This window comes from Haliaeetus leucocephalus, unplaced genomic scaffold, assembly GCF_000737465.1.
Source record: "Haliaeetus leucocephalus isolate CR32 unplaced genomic scaffold, Haliaeetus_leucocephalus-4.0 Scaffold406, whole genome shotgun sequence".
Lineage (NCBI taxonomy): Eukaryota > Metazoa > Chordata > Aves > Accipitriformes > Accipitridae > Haliaeetus > Haliaeetus leucocephalus.
Window position 1 is genome coordinate 2,974,191 of NW_010972842.1, and position 17,903 is coordinate 2,992,093.

Here is a 17,903-nt window from a genome sequence, read left to right on the forward strand (position 1 = left end):
GGGGGGGGGCGGGGCGCTGAGTGAGCATCCGTGTGGTGCTTAGTTGCTGGCTGGGGTTAAACCACGACACCATGTTGTACTTTCTGTTGCATTTCTGGACTAAGAACTGGATATAGTCTTCCAGTAGCAGTTGTGTGAGCACCAAACACAAAGTAGCAATAAGCAACTATTTTTTCTTTCTCAAAGAACACCTGTGGTGTGTGTTATTTCTACAATTTCCATTTCTCGCTCCATCGCTCTATTGTGCTCACTCTGTAAATGTTGCCTCTCCAGTTCTGTAATTACCTTTCTTAAAAACTTCAGTTGAAGCAAAGATTATATCAATAGAAATGCTTGTGGGTTGTTTTTTGTTTTGTTTTTTTTTTTAATTAGGGTAGGCAAACTTTTTTTTGCATAGAGAAAACTCTTTCAAACTCAGCCACCTGATGGTTTCCTATTTATAGTCCTGTTTTGAGTCACCAGTCATTTAAGCAGCTTTTATGTAAATCATACAGATGGGGATTATTCCACCTTATTTATCTAAATGTTGTGCAGTATCAATAGGATCTTGGACATAAGCTCCCTAGACTGTTTTTCACTGCCATGTCTTCTATTAATCTGCTGCAGTCTCCCATTCTTTTGAGAAGTTTCAGACCAGTGACTTTTTCACTGTAAGAAGTCCTACCATTTCCTTCTCTTAATTGGCTACCACCATAGGTAGAAATTGTTTTGTTTCAGTATATTCACAACACAGAGAGAAACCTGTTCAATATCTCTCCTTATTCTGACTGGAATTCAGCCTTCGCTGAATGTTCTGCATCTCTTAAGTTTTGGGGTTTTTTTTGCACATCATAATCTAAGACACGATTGCTATAATTTCATTTTTCCATGCCTACTTCCATTTCCTGTGTTAACTGAACTCTTTTTCTTACTTTGTTTTGACTGTAGAGTTGTGTCTTTAAAGGTTTAACTAAAATATTTTTGTTTTAAATTGTGACTTGCATCATGATTGTCTTCTCTTTTTAACATTTGATATTCTAATCTACATTACAACCAAACCATGGTTTGGACTTTGCAGCATGTGCACAAATAAATGTAATCAAAACCTGTTCACTTGCCATCTACACAGTCCCTAACCCCTCATCTTAACTCATTGCTGAGTTGATAATTATGACGTAAATTGTGAGAAGATGAGCTACTTTCTGCTGATACAGGGGCTGCTTCTGCTACGTAAGAAACAGCAATGAGTGGTGCCAATAGACCTCCTACAAGTCAGGATGGTACAGAAGTAGCCAGTCTGCTACCTTTTTGTGATGATTGCGTGGATTGTGTTCAGAGAGGCTGTTCAGAACCAGGTGACCTTTCTGAAACCTGCAGTTGGAGCAGTTGCTAATTTGCTTAGTGAAAGCTTTTATACAAGAGTCTACAAAATCAAGTATTTCCTTTTGTTGGATTCTGAGTAATAGAGTATCATTTTAAACTTAACAGTGAAATTGTAATTAATCAGTATGAACTGGTTCTTGAGAAACAAGAAACTTTCTTCAAAGCTTGCTTGAAATTTCTCTAGATTATAATGGGAAGTAGTTTTCTCGAATGTCTGAAGCACATACAAGTGTGGTTGCTTTGTGTATATTAGTAAGTATGTTAGTACATTGGCTGCTTCTGTAACAAAAGGAACAAGAATATGATCCCTTAGTATAGAGACCTAAATCTATAATGCACTCACAGTTGCTTGCAGATCCGCTCAGCACTTTGAGATGCAAGCAACTCAGAGAGAAATTCTAAAGCTTTGGAAAAGAAAGGATGCCTGAAAATGTTATTTTGAGCTTAATAGTGTTGTTAAACATTAGCATGACTCTTGCATTCACATGAAGAATTTACTTCAGTAGAGCTTATCAGCAGATACCAAACCCAAAGATGCACCTGAATTAGTGTTTATTCGATTTGATTTTTTAACTGTAGAAATGAAATCTTTATACACTAGTGTCTGATGGAAAACTGTGAAAACATACTGTCAGTCTAGTCCTCTATAACGTTCCTATAAAGTGTTTTTTGTCTCTAGCTCCTAATTCAAGGTCTATTTGTATGACCTTTTTTGTTTGTTTGTTTTCTTTTACTTATGAACTTCATATATTCCTATTGTTCTTACTGAAGTTGTTTCTTTTTTGGCAACTTTTTTCTTCACTGCCGCTGTTATTGCGTGTTCAAAATACGCTGGCTTTCTTTTTTTTTCCAGACAGGAAGCCAAGACAAACAATAAATTAATGCCCATTTTAGTGAGCTTGTGAAGTGAATGAATGTGAAACAAAGAGAGCAGATTTATCAAACGGCAGTTTGTCAGAGCCCTTGGAATATAAAAGTTATTGACAGAGAGTAATGGTGCTTCTAAGTGAATTTTAGGTTTTCATAGCAATTACGCAGCAGAAGTACCTGAACTTTGTTTTTATGCCATGTGTTCATACGAAGAAGGAAAAGGGAAATTGGCTTCGGGTTTTTGGCAAGAATTAGCAGAACAAATCTGAATAGGAATGTTTTTTCAACTTTGTGTGATGCATCACTTAAATGGAGGTCGCAGTAACTTCCTCAAGCTAAAGTTTCTCTGAAAAACTATATTGGGTAAAACTACTTAGAATTGGTGAAGGAAGAGTTAAAAACTTCTGTTTAGGAGGAAACTGTTATGGGAAATTGTTTATGTCCTTAACTGGTATATAATTAGAGTAGGAGGATGTGGTTTAAAAAGTAATCATATTCACATAATTTCTCTTACTTTACAGTTAGATGGGGAAGAACTGTCTGGACAGGATTCTGTCTGTGATACTATTTATTTATGGTTAAACAGTAGTGTGTACAGTTATATCCATGCAAGAAAAAGTTGAAAGAACATTAACACTCTGTGGTTCAGAGTTTGAATGCTAGGAGCTATTGCCTTTTCATCCCCTTATGTGTATGAGTTCAAATAGTCTTGAATTACATCATCACATTCAGTTTGGATGAGACAGCAGCACAGAATGAACATGCTCTTGGAATAAGAATGTGCTATGGCATGAAACAATTTTTGTTATATCTGTCACATAAATCAGACTTTGTTAACATGAGGCATAAGGAGTTGGAGTGAAATTTTGGAGTGAGTGTGGTGCAAAGACAAGGTCTGTGGTAAGCTCTGAAACTCTGATTTTTGTCTGCACACACACATGCAGGCAGGTAAAATGGGACGATGAGAAAAGAGACTAAGTAGGGGAATAAGGAAGGAGTTTTCTTTATTTCCCCACCATATCTGTATTTATTAGGCTTGTCAGCTTATATAGGTGATATAGAGGCAATTATATTTTTATCTCACAGAGGAATGAGGGGGATCTCTTTCACCGACTGTGGCACATAATGAATGAAATCCTAGATCTGCGAAGGCAGGTCCTTGTTGGCCATCTCACCCATGATCGAATGAAGGATGTCAAGCGACACATCACTGCTCGTCTGGATTGGGGCAATGAGTGAGTAAATATAATAATAAATGAAAATAGTCTAATTATAATGCCACAGCTTTAGGCTCATTGTAGAATGTTGAAATAAGGGAACAAATTTAACAAGTGTTACCTTATTTTTAAATGGACTTTCTCCTTCATTGTTTTTCTGTCCACTGTGTTTTAACAGTGAGAAGTGACTTGTCATTTAATTTTGCTTTTTTATCTCACTTTATTTTACATAGCAGTGGCACTGTCTACAAGAGAATTGCACTGGAATATCTGCAGCATCCTTTTACATCTTTTTAAAACACACCTGGCCAGATTCCAATGTGACGCAGTTAGCATAGCTCTGTTGTCTTAACTGAAACTGTATTGGCTGACATTGTTTCCTTTTGACTTGTGTAACACAATTCATTTCCTACTGGGGCATCTCTAACGTACATCTTGCTACTATGCTCTGCATCTTTCTTTTATTTGAAAGCGAGAAAAATGTTAAAATACCTTTTGGCATTTGGGTGCTGTTTCCAAAGTCTTGTCTTTAGCCTATATTTATTCAGTTAAACTCTGACTAAATGCAGCAATATTCAATAGTAGAATTAACTGAATTTCAGGCGTTTCTCCAACTACTGCTATCAGAAAGCCTAAATAACCTAACATAGTGGAAGAACTGTGTTTAACTGTGTATCATTAACCATCTGCTTAGAATTTTGTGCTAACGGAATGGAATTGTGATGATTTTTGAAGTGGTCAGTTCCTACTCTTTAAAAACCTATTTTTAAAAAACTTTCTAATCTTTCAAATTTTTCTGAATTCAGCATGACTGCCCCATATGTGTTCCTAATGTTTATTGCTTGCTGCTGTGCTGAAAATAAGTTTTATTTCTGTTGATTCAAATTAATTTCATTATTTTGTTCGCGGGATACAGCCAAGCAGCTTTGATGCCATCCAGGCCATATTAAAATTAAGCTGATATTTTGGCATGTGATGGATTTTCTTTTTATCTTCTTTTCCATGTTTGTCATTCAAATTGACAATACTAGGACAATTCACACTGTACAATGTCCATAATAGTACAAAGAGCAATATCCATTGTACATTGTCCACAATGTGAAACAGATTTAAAAACTGTGGAAAAATGTATTCTATTAATGTTACAAAGTTAAGAAAGGGGAGGAATCATCTGTGAATGGTGAATACAGGCAAAATACAGTAAAACAAATCCAGAACCAACTGTAGAGTACCAATTAACATGTCCATTGTTTGTTGGAATGTTTCTGTTAAATGTAAATAGAAGCAATAAGTTAATTTGTTTCATCTGTATGTAGAAACTACTCACTATTATTCCATTCCTCATACAGACAACTGGGGCTTGACTTAGTTCCAAGAAAAGAATATGCTATGGTGGATCCTGAAGAGATCAGCATTACGGAGCTCTACAGGCTGGTATGTGAATATAATACTTGGTACTTTTGCAATCAAATGACATACTGATGTTTCGATGGCAGCTTTCTTCTACTTAACCAAGACTACTTTTTTTGGTCAAATAAACTGGCATTTCATAATGTAAGGAGTTTTACTATGAGGAAAGAAGTTTTCTTTTGAAGAGTTATGTCATTTCTACATCAGTACGAGATGCTTTGATATCAAATGTGTGTGTGCACACATGTTCATTTTCCATGTTATTTATTAAAAGTTTTGTTTTCTGATATTTCATTAAAACTGTGACTTAACATGAATTTAATCATCAATAAAAGCTTATGAGACTCTTTTTGATTGGAGCTTTACATGGCCCATGAGTCCTGTTGAGATAAGATTTGTGGAAATAAAATAATATACTTAATGGTACAAGTATTGTCACAATTAATCATACTGGGCTATTGGTCTTTTCTAATATATTAATGTAAATAGCAGTTAAACTGAAAAGAAAAGCTCTCCTTTGGGCATAAAAGCCCATCTTGATTTACTAAAACCAGCACTGGTTTCTTATTTCTTACTCTGATTTAATCTCCAGTGAGCAATAAGAAAACTTGCCAATTCATTTATGTGGACTTTGTCTCATTTTTAAGTACTGCAGCTGTTAGAGATACACAGTTCTGAGCCTTACTTGCTTAGGACTAAGCTTTTATTTAAACTAAATTTTATTTATGTTTACTTTTGTATTTAAATACAGAATAAAGCAGAAATACAATTGCTACAATTTTCTGTGGAGCTGAAATTATAATCAATTTTTTATAAATTTTACAAGTTATCAACATAAGTATCTAATGTCAAGCCTTGTAGTAATTTCTTCATGCTAGAATTAGTATACCTTTGGGCAGTTTCAAAGTCATATGTAATCTTATGGAATCCTGTTGAAGCACTAGATGAAATACAGTGAGGAACCATTAATCATAAGAAGAAACATACAGAGCAACAATAACCCAGAAAACTAATGGAACTCGTGGAGTGCACTTTCAAAAATAGAGGGGGGGAAAAAAAAAAAGCCCAAGATAACCTAAGTTTGAAGGCTAAGTAGCTTAGAAAGACTGCTGTTTAACATTATTTTTGGTACAGTGTAAGAGAGAAATAGTACAACTTAATGTTGTCCTACTCTTAATGGGTGATTAAAATGTTGAAGGTATAAACTGTGAAGTCAAATCAAGAGAATTTAGTAGCTTCTATATAGCAGACTGCCAAAGATCATAAAATACAGATGTGATTTTTTTCCATCTTAAAATACTGGTATTTAGTCTTCTACAAAAGCATTTTGTGTGTTTGAATACCAGACTATCAGATCATTAACCATTTAAACCAGCTATGAAATACTATATTGTTACAGCAAAAGGTTTGAAGTGGCTTAGAATTTTCAGAGTAGAAAAAAAGTAAACTTCTAGAGGTTACTGTTTTTCTCCTAGAGATAATTATGATGCAGTGCAACACTGGGAAAGTCCCTTCCTCGTGTGCTCCTTCTCAGATACGAAAGAACCTAAACCAAAACAAAAGAAAAACCCCCAAAAGGCCTATTACAAGTTAATGCTGAATTTAAAATGTAAAAATTGGGATTAAGAAAGTAGTTCAGCATTACATTTTTTACTCTTTTTGTTCTGAGATTTTTACAGTTAATTCAAACTGGCTGTCTGTTGTTTGTGGTATTTTTAGATGGAGCATCGTCATCGAAAAAAAGATACACCAGTACCAGCTAGCAGCCACCATCTTTTTGTTCAGATGAAGAGTCTAATGTGCTCCAATCTGGGAGAGGAACTTGAAGTAATCTTCTCACTCTTTGACAGTAAAGAAAATCGGCCCATCAGGTACCACATAATTTTTCACTGGAATACTGATTTTACATAAGTTTTGTCAATATACTTTGTATGTTTTGATCCAGGTAACAAATTTCATATTTAGAAGCAAGCAGAAGATAGTCTTGATTCAGGATAATTGTTTGCTTCCTTTTGAAATTAGATTTCTATACTTAATAGTTTGTAGTTTTGTTTTAGGTTTAAGTAATGTGTATTTCTCCATCTTGTTTACCTATTTCAGTTTTCAGTTGGTTTTGTTTGTGTAGGAACATACATACATGTATGCATACAGAATGAATGTTAGTTCTGTGACCTAAAGGTCATTTTTCAGTATCTCTATTTTCCTCTCTCCTAATCCGTGCATATTCAAAACTTAGAACTGTTGCTTGCTCTGTAATGTTTGAGATGAATTCTTCTAGGTACATGAGACTGGAGGGCTGCCCTTGGTCAGTAAATTAAGTGTCTTTTTATAAAAGCAGCCTGTACTTCAATAAGGAGGTGCCTGTTCTTCAGTGAGTCGGTCAAACCTATCTCGCATCCGCTTAGGGTTTGTCTGACCTCTTTTTTCAGCTGGGAGCTCATCCTGGAACCATTTTTTTTTCTGTTTGTCCTAGAGCTTAAATTCTGAGAGAGCCCTGATAACCTGTGAATTTTTAAGTATTCAGTAATTATTTCTACTCCCAGCACATTTCTAGCCAAGAGAGAGAACGTGGGAGTGAATGGTAATGGAACCACTATGCACTTAATAAATATGAGCACGGGAGGAGAGCAGTGTTAGTGCAAGAGCCTTGTAAGTTCTGGTTGAGGAATATGCCAGGAAGGTTGAACCATTAAATGCTTGTGCAGTGGTAGTTTGACTCAGGCTGGATGCCAGGTGCCTAACAAGGCACTCTTATCACTCTTCTCCTAAACTGCACAGGGGAGAGAAAACATAACAAAAGGCTCATGTGCCAAGATAAGGACAGGGAGAGATCACTTGGCAATTAACATCATGGGCAAAACAGACTCGACTTGGGGAAAATTAATTTAATTTATTACCAGTCAGGTTGGGAAAGGGTAATGAGAAATTAAACCAAATCTTAAAACACCTTCCCCCCACACGGCCCTTCTGCCCAGGCTCAACTTCACTCCTGATTTTTCTCTACCTCCTCCCTGCCAGAAGTGCAGGGGGACAGGGAATAGGGGTTGGGGTCAGTTCCTTACCCGTTGTCTCTGCCGCTCCTTCCTCCTCAGGGGCAGGACTCCTCACTCTTCCCCTCCTCCAGCGTGGGGTCCCTCCCACGGCAGACAGTCCTCCATGAACTTCTCCGGTGTGAGTCCTTCCCACGGGCTGCAGTTCTTCACGAACTGCTCCAGCGTGGGTCCCTTCCCCGGGCTGCAGTCCTTCAGGCACAGACTGCTCCAGCGTGGGTCCCCCACGGGGTCACAAGTCCTGCCAGAAAACCTGCTCCAGCGTGGGCTCCTCTCTCCAATGGTCCTGCCAGGAGCCTGCTCCAGCGTGGGCTTCCCACGGGGTCCCAGCCTCCTTTGGTCATCCCCCTGCTCTGGTGTGGGGTCCTCTCTCCCCAGGCTGCAGGTGATCTGCTCCCCTGTGGACCTCCCTGGGCTGCAGGGGGACAGCCTGCCTCACCATGGTCTTCATCACCACAGGCTGCAGGGGAATCTCTGCTCCGGTGCCTGGAGCACCTTATCCCCTCCTTCTGCACCGACCTGGGGGTCTGCGGGGCTGTTGCTCTCACATCTCACTCCTCTCTCTGGCTGCAGTTTCTATTGTGCAGCAACTTTTTCCCCTTCTTAAATCTGTTCTCCCAGAGACACTACCACTGTTGCTGATGAACTCGGCCTTGGCCAGCGGTGGGTCTGTCTTGGAGCCGGCTGGCATTGGCTCTGTCGGACATGGGGGAAGCTTCTAGCAGCTTCTCACAGAAGCCACCCCTGTAGCCCTGCCCCGCTACCAAAACCATGCCATGCAAACCCAGTACAGTAGGAGATCACCTTCTGGGCAGAAGGCTCCCATTCATACTTTTCTGCTGGTTGTTGGCCACTCTATTCTTAGCTGTCCTCATGATAGAAGGAACATGTTCTGGAGGCAACAAACATCTGCTTTAAGACTGGCCACAAGAGAAATGAAAGACTAGGCTTCAAAGCAAAAACCTCTCTAGGTAAGACAGCTCACAGATACACGAAAAGAAATATAAGCTACTGCTCTAAGCCTTTTAATAGGGTAAAAAGTGTTACTCAGAATATGTACGAAGCCGTGACTGTGTACTACTTGTCATCTTACATATGGCAATAGGAATTTGGGGAACCATACGCAATTTGGACTGAATTTGACAAAATTATGCCTGTGCTTTGTAGTTGGGCAAGATAACTAACCAGTGCTTTGAAGGACGATTATACTGAGTAAATTGATTTTTGTTGTTAATGAAATCATATATAAGCAACTGTTTTTACAGTGTTAGGTGCTAAATACTGACACTTCATTCTGGCTGCATTTTGGACATTAGTCACCAAAACACAGTTTACTGTCATTTCTGAGAATTAAATGTTCATCAGGGCACGTTTCCGTGTTCACGCCAGTGAATGCCACAGCAGGTGATAGATTTAGGAGAAAGCTTCAGACCTTGACAGAAAAATAATTTGGGTGTTATGGATTGCTGAAAACAAGGTTATGGCAGTAGTGGTGGTATGAAAGCAAATGGATTGGATTTCATGTTCACATGAAAGCACAAATTCTAGAGCTGTTTGTCACATGCTTGCTGTGATCTGACCTTTAGTTATTGATTCCTGACTCCAGTGTCTGTTTGCAGCTGCTTTATTATGTGTGAACTTCCTCATCCCATTACAGGCAAACCTTGAAGAAGTGTGTTGCCGTGAATCCAAACTGCTTTCTAGGGCATGGGGGGAATGACAAGATGAACTTTGTGAAGGTAGTTTGCAGCCATCTACAAAACAAACAGATACCCCCATGAAAACAAAACTGCAACAAAAAACCCTCCCAAGAAACAAACAGGAACCTCTCAACATGTTGGAAAAGCTGAAACCGAGAGAGTTTTCACAAGAACAGATTAAATGCAAGGTATATCTTTAGCACAGATATGAACTCTGGAATGCAGGGGTGTCCAAGCTGAATATTTATATGGTCTTTCTAGACTAGACCTGGAAGCAATACAACCAGGTTATCACAGAGTTAAACCAAAGCTAGTTGGTCTTGGTGCACAATGGTACGGTATGATGTACAATTTTTATTCAGTACAAATGGGTGGGATAGTTCAGACGTCTTTAGGCCCTGGCTGACGCATGCATGAAATGAATAGCCTCCATCAGAAATGATGTATGAGAGGAGAAGGTGTCTGTGCTCCCCAGCTACTGCAGTTCGCACGCTGCAATGATGCCGAAGCTTACTGGCAATAGTAGATTTGTGGAGCCTGGATATGCACACTCTTCTGTTCAAGTCTGATGAAAGTGCAGGTCAAAAGTTGTGCGTAGCAGCACCTTAAGGTCTGTCACAACCTAGCTGTGTCATTTGTTTATTGTTTTCCTAAGTTGTTGTCTTGTGGTCCAGTAGAAAAATGCAGTGAAAATAATACATGAAACTTGTTAATAGCACAGATAAACTTAAGGAACTGTTCATGATAGTTTATTTCCTGAAACAAAGATCTTTGATTAAGAATAGAAGTATAGGGATATACATGACTTAAATTTAATTTCTTCAATTCATTGCTTATGGTATTAGAATTTTTGGGTTTTGTTTCTTTGGACTTTGTTGCTTTTTACCTCAAATATCAGTTTTGCAAGCCCTTTGTGTACCAAGCTTTCCTCTGGTGGGTAATACTGCTTGTTTTAATGAGACCGTTTGAATGTATAATGTTAAGTACAAGCTCATAGGTACAATTGCTCCAAAAATGTGGCTTTATGTGGATTCTAATACAGTGTTCATTGTCCATCTGATGTAAATTAACATAAAGCAAGCGATCTTTATAGCCTCTTAAACAGTTCATCTGAAGAGAGTAAAAATAGCAAAATTGAGATTTAATGATAGAATTTCTGCTCCAATGTTTTTCTTGGGACTAACAGCTTATCAGGTGGACCTGCAAATGTAGTATCTCTCTATATCTATTTCTTTTTTTGTAACCTCAGGTTCATGCAATTGAAATAGCTGCTTTGAAAGATTGTTGGAGGACTAGAAGCAACATTATCTGATCAATTTTTTTTAATTGACTGGATATCTCTTTTTCCACAGCCTTTTTTTTTGATGTTACCCATTTCATACATTCAGCTGTTTGAACAGAAACATTTATTCAAGTATCACGGTTAAACTGAATTGCAATTGCAGATACCGAGGTGGGGCAAGTATCTACAAAAAGAAGTAGTAAGGCTTTAGGAAGCTTAAGTATAGCAGCTCCCTTCCTAGTCCAGCTCCAGACTAGTGCAAGAAGCAGCTGCCTCTGGGTAGGATGCTCTGATCCAAAACAGTTAGCAACATTCAGAAAGAAATACAGCGTATTCGAGCTCACAGCTTGCCTAGCTTCTTCATTTTACTGGCCTGCAAGGAACCACAGCATATAAATGAAATTTTGTGGCATTTTTCTTAGTGAGATTATTTTTAATGTATTAATATAAATCTAACTGTATATTGCTGCAGAGTTTATACAGAATGTTTTCATTAAATTTTGAGTATTTATATGTTACTGATAAGGGGATGTAATTTTTACTAACATGCATAAAACACTTTGATTTTGTGATAGTGACTTGGCAAATTTTCAGTTACTGATTTTTCTGATCAGCTGTAGTATCGAATACTTTGAAAGGGTTTGATTTTTCTATCGGAGTTGTTAATAATGTGGATAGCATGTTACCATGTGGAAAAGTCTGTGCTTTGGAAAAACAAGGAAAAAAGAAGGTACTTGGTAAAACAGGGAAGGTATGATTTAATAGCTGAACTTTACATTAAAGTGCAAGAATAAGGTTGCCATTAGGCCGTTGTAAAGTTGTAGTTTTCTCAGGCAATGTTAAGAACTGATGAGATTTAGAATGTAGTCATTGAACATTGAAAGGTAATGAAAGTTTTTCTTGTTGTTGCTATAGTTATAGATTCTCTCTGAAGAAAGCATGCCATAGCAACTGAGATGAACCAAGTTATAAGCAGAAAGCACAGTGTGTTAACAGTTCTTGCATTTGACTTATTAGACACTCAATTCTAGTTCTACTAAGAAAATATGACATCATTACATGCTAAGAACAGATTAAAAGAGTATAGGTGTATAAAGTAGAAAGAAACCTAGATATCACATTGGAAACTGTGATCCTGAATGTCAGCAGACAACTTTTCTCTAATTCTTGTGACCCATGTGTTTTGCCACAGGAATGAAGTTCAGTGAAGTATTCTCAGCAGGGCTGGATCCTCGTGTGATGCAATGTTAGCCACTGTTTGTCTTTGTAAAGACAACCAGAGAAGGAAAAAAATAATAGTAATAATTGTAATTCCCTTTGCATGTTATACAATATGTTAATGACAATTGCTGTAGTCCAAAACACAGTCCAGAGTCCTGAGAAGATAGGGAAATTTAAGTTTGAATATTCAAAGGCAGAGCAAGAAACTGAGTATTGGTCTTTGTTTTCTTAAAGAAAAACCCAACCTATTAATATAAACCTGTTCTTCACCTACACTACACTCTTGTTCCTCTTTACTTAAAAAAACCCCAACCAACCAACCAAACAAAAAAACAACACCCCCACCCCCAAAAAAAAACCCAAAACAAAACAAAAAACAAACCAACGTGGTCATTGCATGCTTTATATTTAAATTTAGCATTTGCTCCTCTTCATCACCTTTTGTTTCTCTGATTAGTTGTGCTTCATTAGAAAAGAATTGGTCCTGAAAGAACATGCAAGTATACCTTCAGGGTAGGGGGGATGTTGTCAGGCTCTGGAGTCTGAGTAGATGGAGGTATCTTTCTGTAGTCACGAGTAAGATGCCAATATTAAGACAAATGCCAATGCCTAGCATTTCCTTTTTGTTTAATTTTAGAAGGTTTCATAATGAATAAATGGACTTTAGGATTGGAATCCAGCTCTAAAGACATCTAAACTGAAGATCTTTGCGTGAATTGCATCTCTAGGCTCCTGTTACAGTCTACAGAGACCTAGTTATAGCCAGTGAAATCTAGAACACGATTCAGCTGATGAAGTGTTTGCATCTTCTTTAGGGTGTGTTGGATAGCTCTTTAGAATCCATAGACTGTATTGATTAAAGAGCTGCTGACCATACCCTGAAGTAATTTTGAGCTGAATGCATCCTATTTCTTTTTTGTTTTCTGTTTCAGTACTGTAGATATCAATCAAGTTTAGAAAGACTTGATGTTGAATTCGTAAAGGATATAGATACTCAGTATTAGTTATCTGACTTCTTGACATTAGCCCGTCAGAGTGGAATCTATAAGGAGAAGCACTCTGAATTTGCTCTTAAAATATTTGCAAAGGATTTAGAGTAGATGGATCAAAAGTAAGTGATATATGTATGTACAAATTTACTACTGTTGCTCCAGTATATATTGAAATTCTTTTGTTAAAAAAGAAAGCATGGTCTGTGTGTCTCTTTTGTTACTGTGTTGTGGTAGGCAATGTACATGTTTAAGGAATATTCTTCTAATTTAACATATAAATTGGTGCTGTCATTGTGACCTAGCAGTGCATTTCTAGGATGGCACCTTTTAAAATGAGATGGAAAATAAAACCATTAAACCATTATTGTGATTTTGATGATGTGTCTTAGTATTCCTTTAGTGCTTTGTATAAAAGAAAAATTAGGTAAATTTATAACTAGATTATTTTCAACTAAATAATTTTTCATCTTAAAACCATGGATAAAGGCTCATAATTTTCCTAACATGTACTAAGAATTAAATAATATGTTTTTCAGGTGATATGCTGAGAATCTGTAACGTTGAAATGAGTGACTTGCCCAGACTTGGTGTCAGATAGTGACAAAAAAAAAATCAGTGTGGTGCTTGGGGTTCTTTTTGACCTTCAGAATTCCTAACTAAAGATTGGTAGCAGCTGCGATGCCTCACTTGCACCTAACTTAGTGTGATCAGTGTCCACTTTGGGCAACAGGGATTTTTGCTGTCAGCTTTAGTAAGCTAGAGATAAATGTTCTTTTGTGATCACTTGCCATTTGTTTGGGAACTATATGGAACTATACTTTTTTCCAGGCTTTTTTCATTGCTGGAAATTGCTATTAAAAATAACTGTTTCTAATTGTGTTGGTGTCTACAATAACATCAGTTCTGTTCTATTAAAGTATATGTAATAATAAAATAGAGGTTTATTTATGACTTTTATTGCTGTTAATAAACAGTAATAATAATATTACTTTGCAGACTGTTTCTATATTGACATAATTGTCTAATGTGTGTCTTCACACTTTAAAAGGTTTTTTTGGGACATGAATATTCTACTTCCTGTATGGAAGCAAGAAAACTGTCAGTATTTAAGTCAAGTATTTAAATCTGAATGATGACTTGCTTATGCACTTGATGCATTAAGACTACAGTTGCAAGTCATTAATTTTCTACTTAATTGGTGCATACTAATTTCACTTGACTGTGTATGCATATGTATATATCCATATTTTCTAGCTAAACTTGCTGCTAGGAATAATTTTTGCTATGACTTAAATTAACAGTAAACAGCTGAAGTCAGCCCCTGATGATTCCTACAGTTTTCCCTGGTGGGTTCTTGTATCTTGTTCCATTTGCCTTCTCCTCTTTCTGCTTTGCAGTTTTCTTTCTTAGAACAGTAGCAACCCCTGAGTGGCTTAGAGCAAGTGTGCAAATGGCACTGCTTTAACATGGTACAGCCATAAGGCTTGTCCCAGTAAAATTCTTTGTTTTATGCGCTATTGCATCTTCTAACCTTGCATTCCTCTTCCTCTCTTATTTCTGTTAAAGGAGCAAGCCCTGTTTGTTCTTCGGTTTTTTGTTCTTTAAGAAAGTTTTAAAAAGCTATCTTGATGACACTTTAATTTGTAGATGTACTTATACTATTCGAATCCTAACGCAAAATTTTTAGCATACACAGTTGTAGAGTAGTGTTGTTACTGTATTTGGAAAATTAAAGAGGTCCATGATCACATCTTCTCTCAAGGCTTTTTTGTCTTTCAGTTCAGTCCGGTTTTCCTGGCCACTGATGAGCTTTTACTGGCTACTTGAGTTCTACAGTATCTTAGTCTGTTTCTAAAGTATATTATCTCAAACATACTCTGTCTAGATCTATTGAGAGTCCAGACGGTGTTAATTAGTGTTGTTAAGAAATGCTTTTATAAAATCTGTTCCTTGAATCTGGCATGCTCAACAAATGCTTGAGAACAGCAGAATCAGAAGGACTTACAATTTAGTACTGAGCTTTGATGGTTTGTTTTTGTCATCTAATTTTGTTATAACTAGACGAACAGTTTGAAAGTGTAATGCTGCTGTCTACTTCAAGTAGTGCCAGCCAGTAGGAGTGGATTTGTAGAGCAGCAGTTCATGGTAAGCCCAATGTTAACGTGTAAATGTTTCAAGGATTTGACTTTGGACTAACTCTGTGGTTGTGTGAACTGAGTGGCAAGAATATATGTTCCAGTTTAGTTTTATGCAGAAGAAATCCAGTTCACTATCTTAGGCTATTCTGGGTTGTGAATCAAAAGGTGGAGACAATCAGAAGATTTTGTTCAAAAGCGAACACCTAATTCAAACTAACCCAATCATGTAGATCATAAAACAGTGTAAGATGGGCATTACAGGATCATAGTTTGAACAGGGGAAAATCCTGTAAAACATGGAGTCACTTGGCTTTACTTATGTAATTTTTTACTTTGGGACTTAACTGATTTTTTTTTTTGCCATTACAATCACATTACAAAAACAATTTCAGCATTAAAAGGGATTATAGACACCTGAATGCAGTTGATTTAATGTGAGATGCACTTACAAGAAAAAAAACCTAAGTTTAAACTTTAGGTAAAAGGTAGGACATTGTTAGACCTCCAAAGGAAGACTGGAAATGTGTGTTTTCAACATTTCAGCAGAGTGCAAGTACCCCATGTTCTGATGCTCTTTATTAGCTGCTTTATAAATAAATTGTAATGTGTGGTCATTTATGAGATTTGTGAAGTTTTTCTATTCCTAAGAAATTATCAGTAGCTTCTGTTCTGTAAAGTTGGAATAAGATGCTTAGCTTCCCAACATTTAGAATACTGAAGAGTGTGGCAATGATTGTTTGCTTTGGGGGGATCTTCTCTTACCAGCACAAAAGTTAATGAAATGAACCTCTCTTCCTGCAGTTTGATCACACTTACAAAGCCCGTAGTATGTAATTCAAAAGATTATGCAGTTACCAGTTTTGTAGTGGCAGATTTTTGGAGAAATAAAAGACATCTGATGATAGTATGTGCTTTTCCTCCACATGTACTCATATCACTTACCCAACACAGCAGTTTGTTGCAGCAGTGATGACCTTAGTGTAGCCAGAGGGCCCATTTACACTGGAGCTCTAACACCAATCCTTTAATCAAAATTATATTGATTTTTTTTTTTATCAGATCCTGGGAAAATCTCACTTATCAGCTTTTAATAGAATCAGTTTAACAAGTTGCAAGGGACAAAGTAACAGCTTAGCTGTTTTCCAGACCATGTGCATTATTCATGGAGACTGTTAACTTTATTTCTTCCTTTATTTATTTCTTTGCTGTTACAAAAAACAAAACAAAACAAAAAAAAAGCCAAAGAAAATATTCACCATATGACTGGGTTAAAAAAAATCAAATATCCCAATGTCCTCTGAAATACCTATCTTTCCAGTGTAGATACTGTAAAACTGTACTTATATTTGTAGCACATTGCTATCCAGAGATCTTGCCTGTTTTTGTCAAGAGAATTTTGAAAACACCAACAACATTGGGCAGTGTATTACAAAAAAGGGAATGGAGGGTATTAAGCCTGCTGCCTACATTTGTTCAATTCAGACTGCGGACCCTGTTCTTGGCATTGATGAGTATGCATAAGAATGCTGCATCATCTCCTGCCCAAAGTCCCAGTTGCTTTGCTGACCTTTACATTTATGTAGTTCCTGCCTCTGTGTTATGCCAACGTATTGCTGTGGAAATTATTTTTCTTAAATCTGCAATGTGGCACACAGTTCTTGTGTAGCAGTGTCTTTTCTAAACCATTTTCTTAATGTTATAATTTCTTCCAAATAGCAATACTATTAATAGGACAATTTCAAGGCAACACTTCAGAAAGATGGAGTGCGGTAAGGTTTTCTTTCATTGATACACGTTTTGTGTCTGTGTCAATATGATATGAACGTCTTATCACAAATGATTGATGCCTCGGGCCCCATCTGTGTGAGGAGCAGAGATAAGTTGGCATGCTAATCCTCCTTTTCCTGTCACCTTGAACAACCTTGTTTGTAACTATCATATTGCCCTCAAATGAGCACAGCTTCTTAAGCAGCACAAAGAGGAATAGGCTGTTTATCCAAGGCCAGTGAAAGCAAACTGCATTTTCTATTTCATGAGCTTTTGATTATATGCTTAATGATTGTGTAAACTTCTGACCATATCAAAGAGTAAGATTACCCTTCCTTTGTTATACTTTCAACATCACCTTTTTAGTGACATTCATATGCATCATCAATCTTCTTATGCCTTTCTTCTTTCACTTCTGCTGTTAATTTAAATCTGTTAAATCACTTGCCAAAAGCTGAAATCCACATTTTCTTTGTCAAAATATTTACTACTTTGTGTTCTAAGGGTTTTTTTTCCTTTTTGCAGGAAAAAGCCATAATGTCAGTTTTTCTCCCTCTAAGAAACAAATACTACCCTCCCCTCTTATTTTGTGAAAATCATAGAGGATTTTAGTATAGTAAGAGAATGCTTAAAGGCATTTTTTTGCAACCTCTGTCAGCATCTTCAAACCTGAGATCTGCTCTGTTCTAGCACAGCTCAAAGAACTTGACTTGTAATCATCCCTCCTAATAAAGTTTACACAACTGACTATTGCTAATTGCCTTCTATTCTCCAGCTAAACAGTCCCAGCTCTCCCAGCCTTTTCCTCCAGTCCTTTAATCATCTTCACGGCCCTTCTTGGACTCTCTCCGGTATGTTCATGTCTCCTTTGTACTGGGGAGCCCAGAATGGGAC

General features: G+C 37.1%; 1 protein-coding gene across 1 annotated transcript in view; it reads left to right on the top strand.

The window, feature by feature from the left end:
• Positions 1 to 17,903, top strand: part of DOCK4 (dedicator of cytokinesis 4) — a 248,424-nt gene that overhangs the window by 92,749 nt on the left and 137,772 nt on the right. The window contains exons 8-10 of the mRNA XM_010574107.1: positions 3,319 to 3,467; positions 4,799 to 4,883; positions 6,579 to 6,730. Of these exons, the coding sequence (XP_010572409.1) occupies positions 3,319 to 3,467; positions 4,799 to 4,883; positions 6,579 to 6,730 (386 nt within the window). The remainder of the gene's footprint in view (positions 1 to 3,318; positions 3,468 to 4,798; positions 4,884 to 6,578; positions 6,731 to 17,903) is intronic.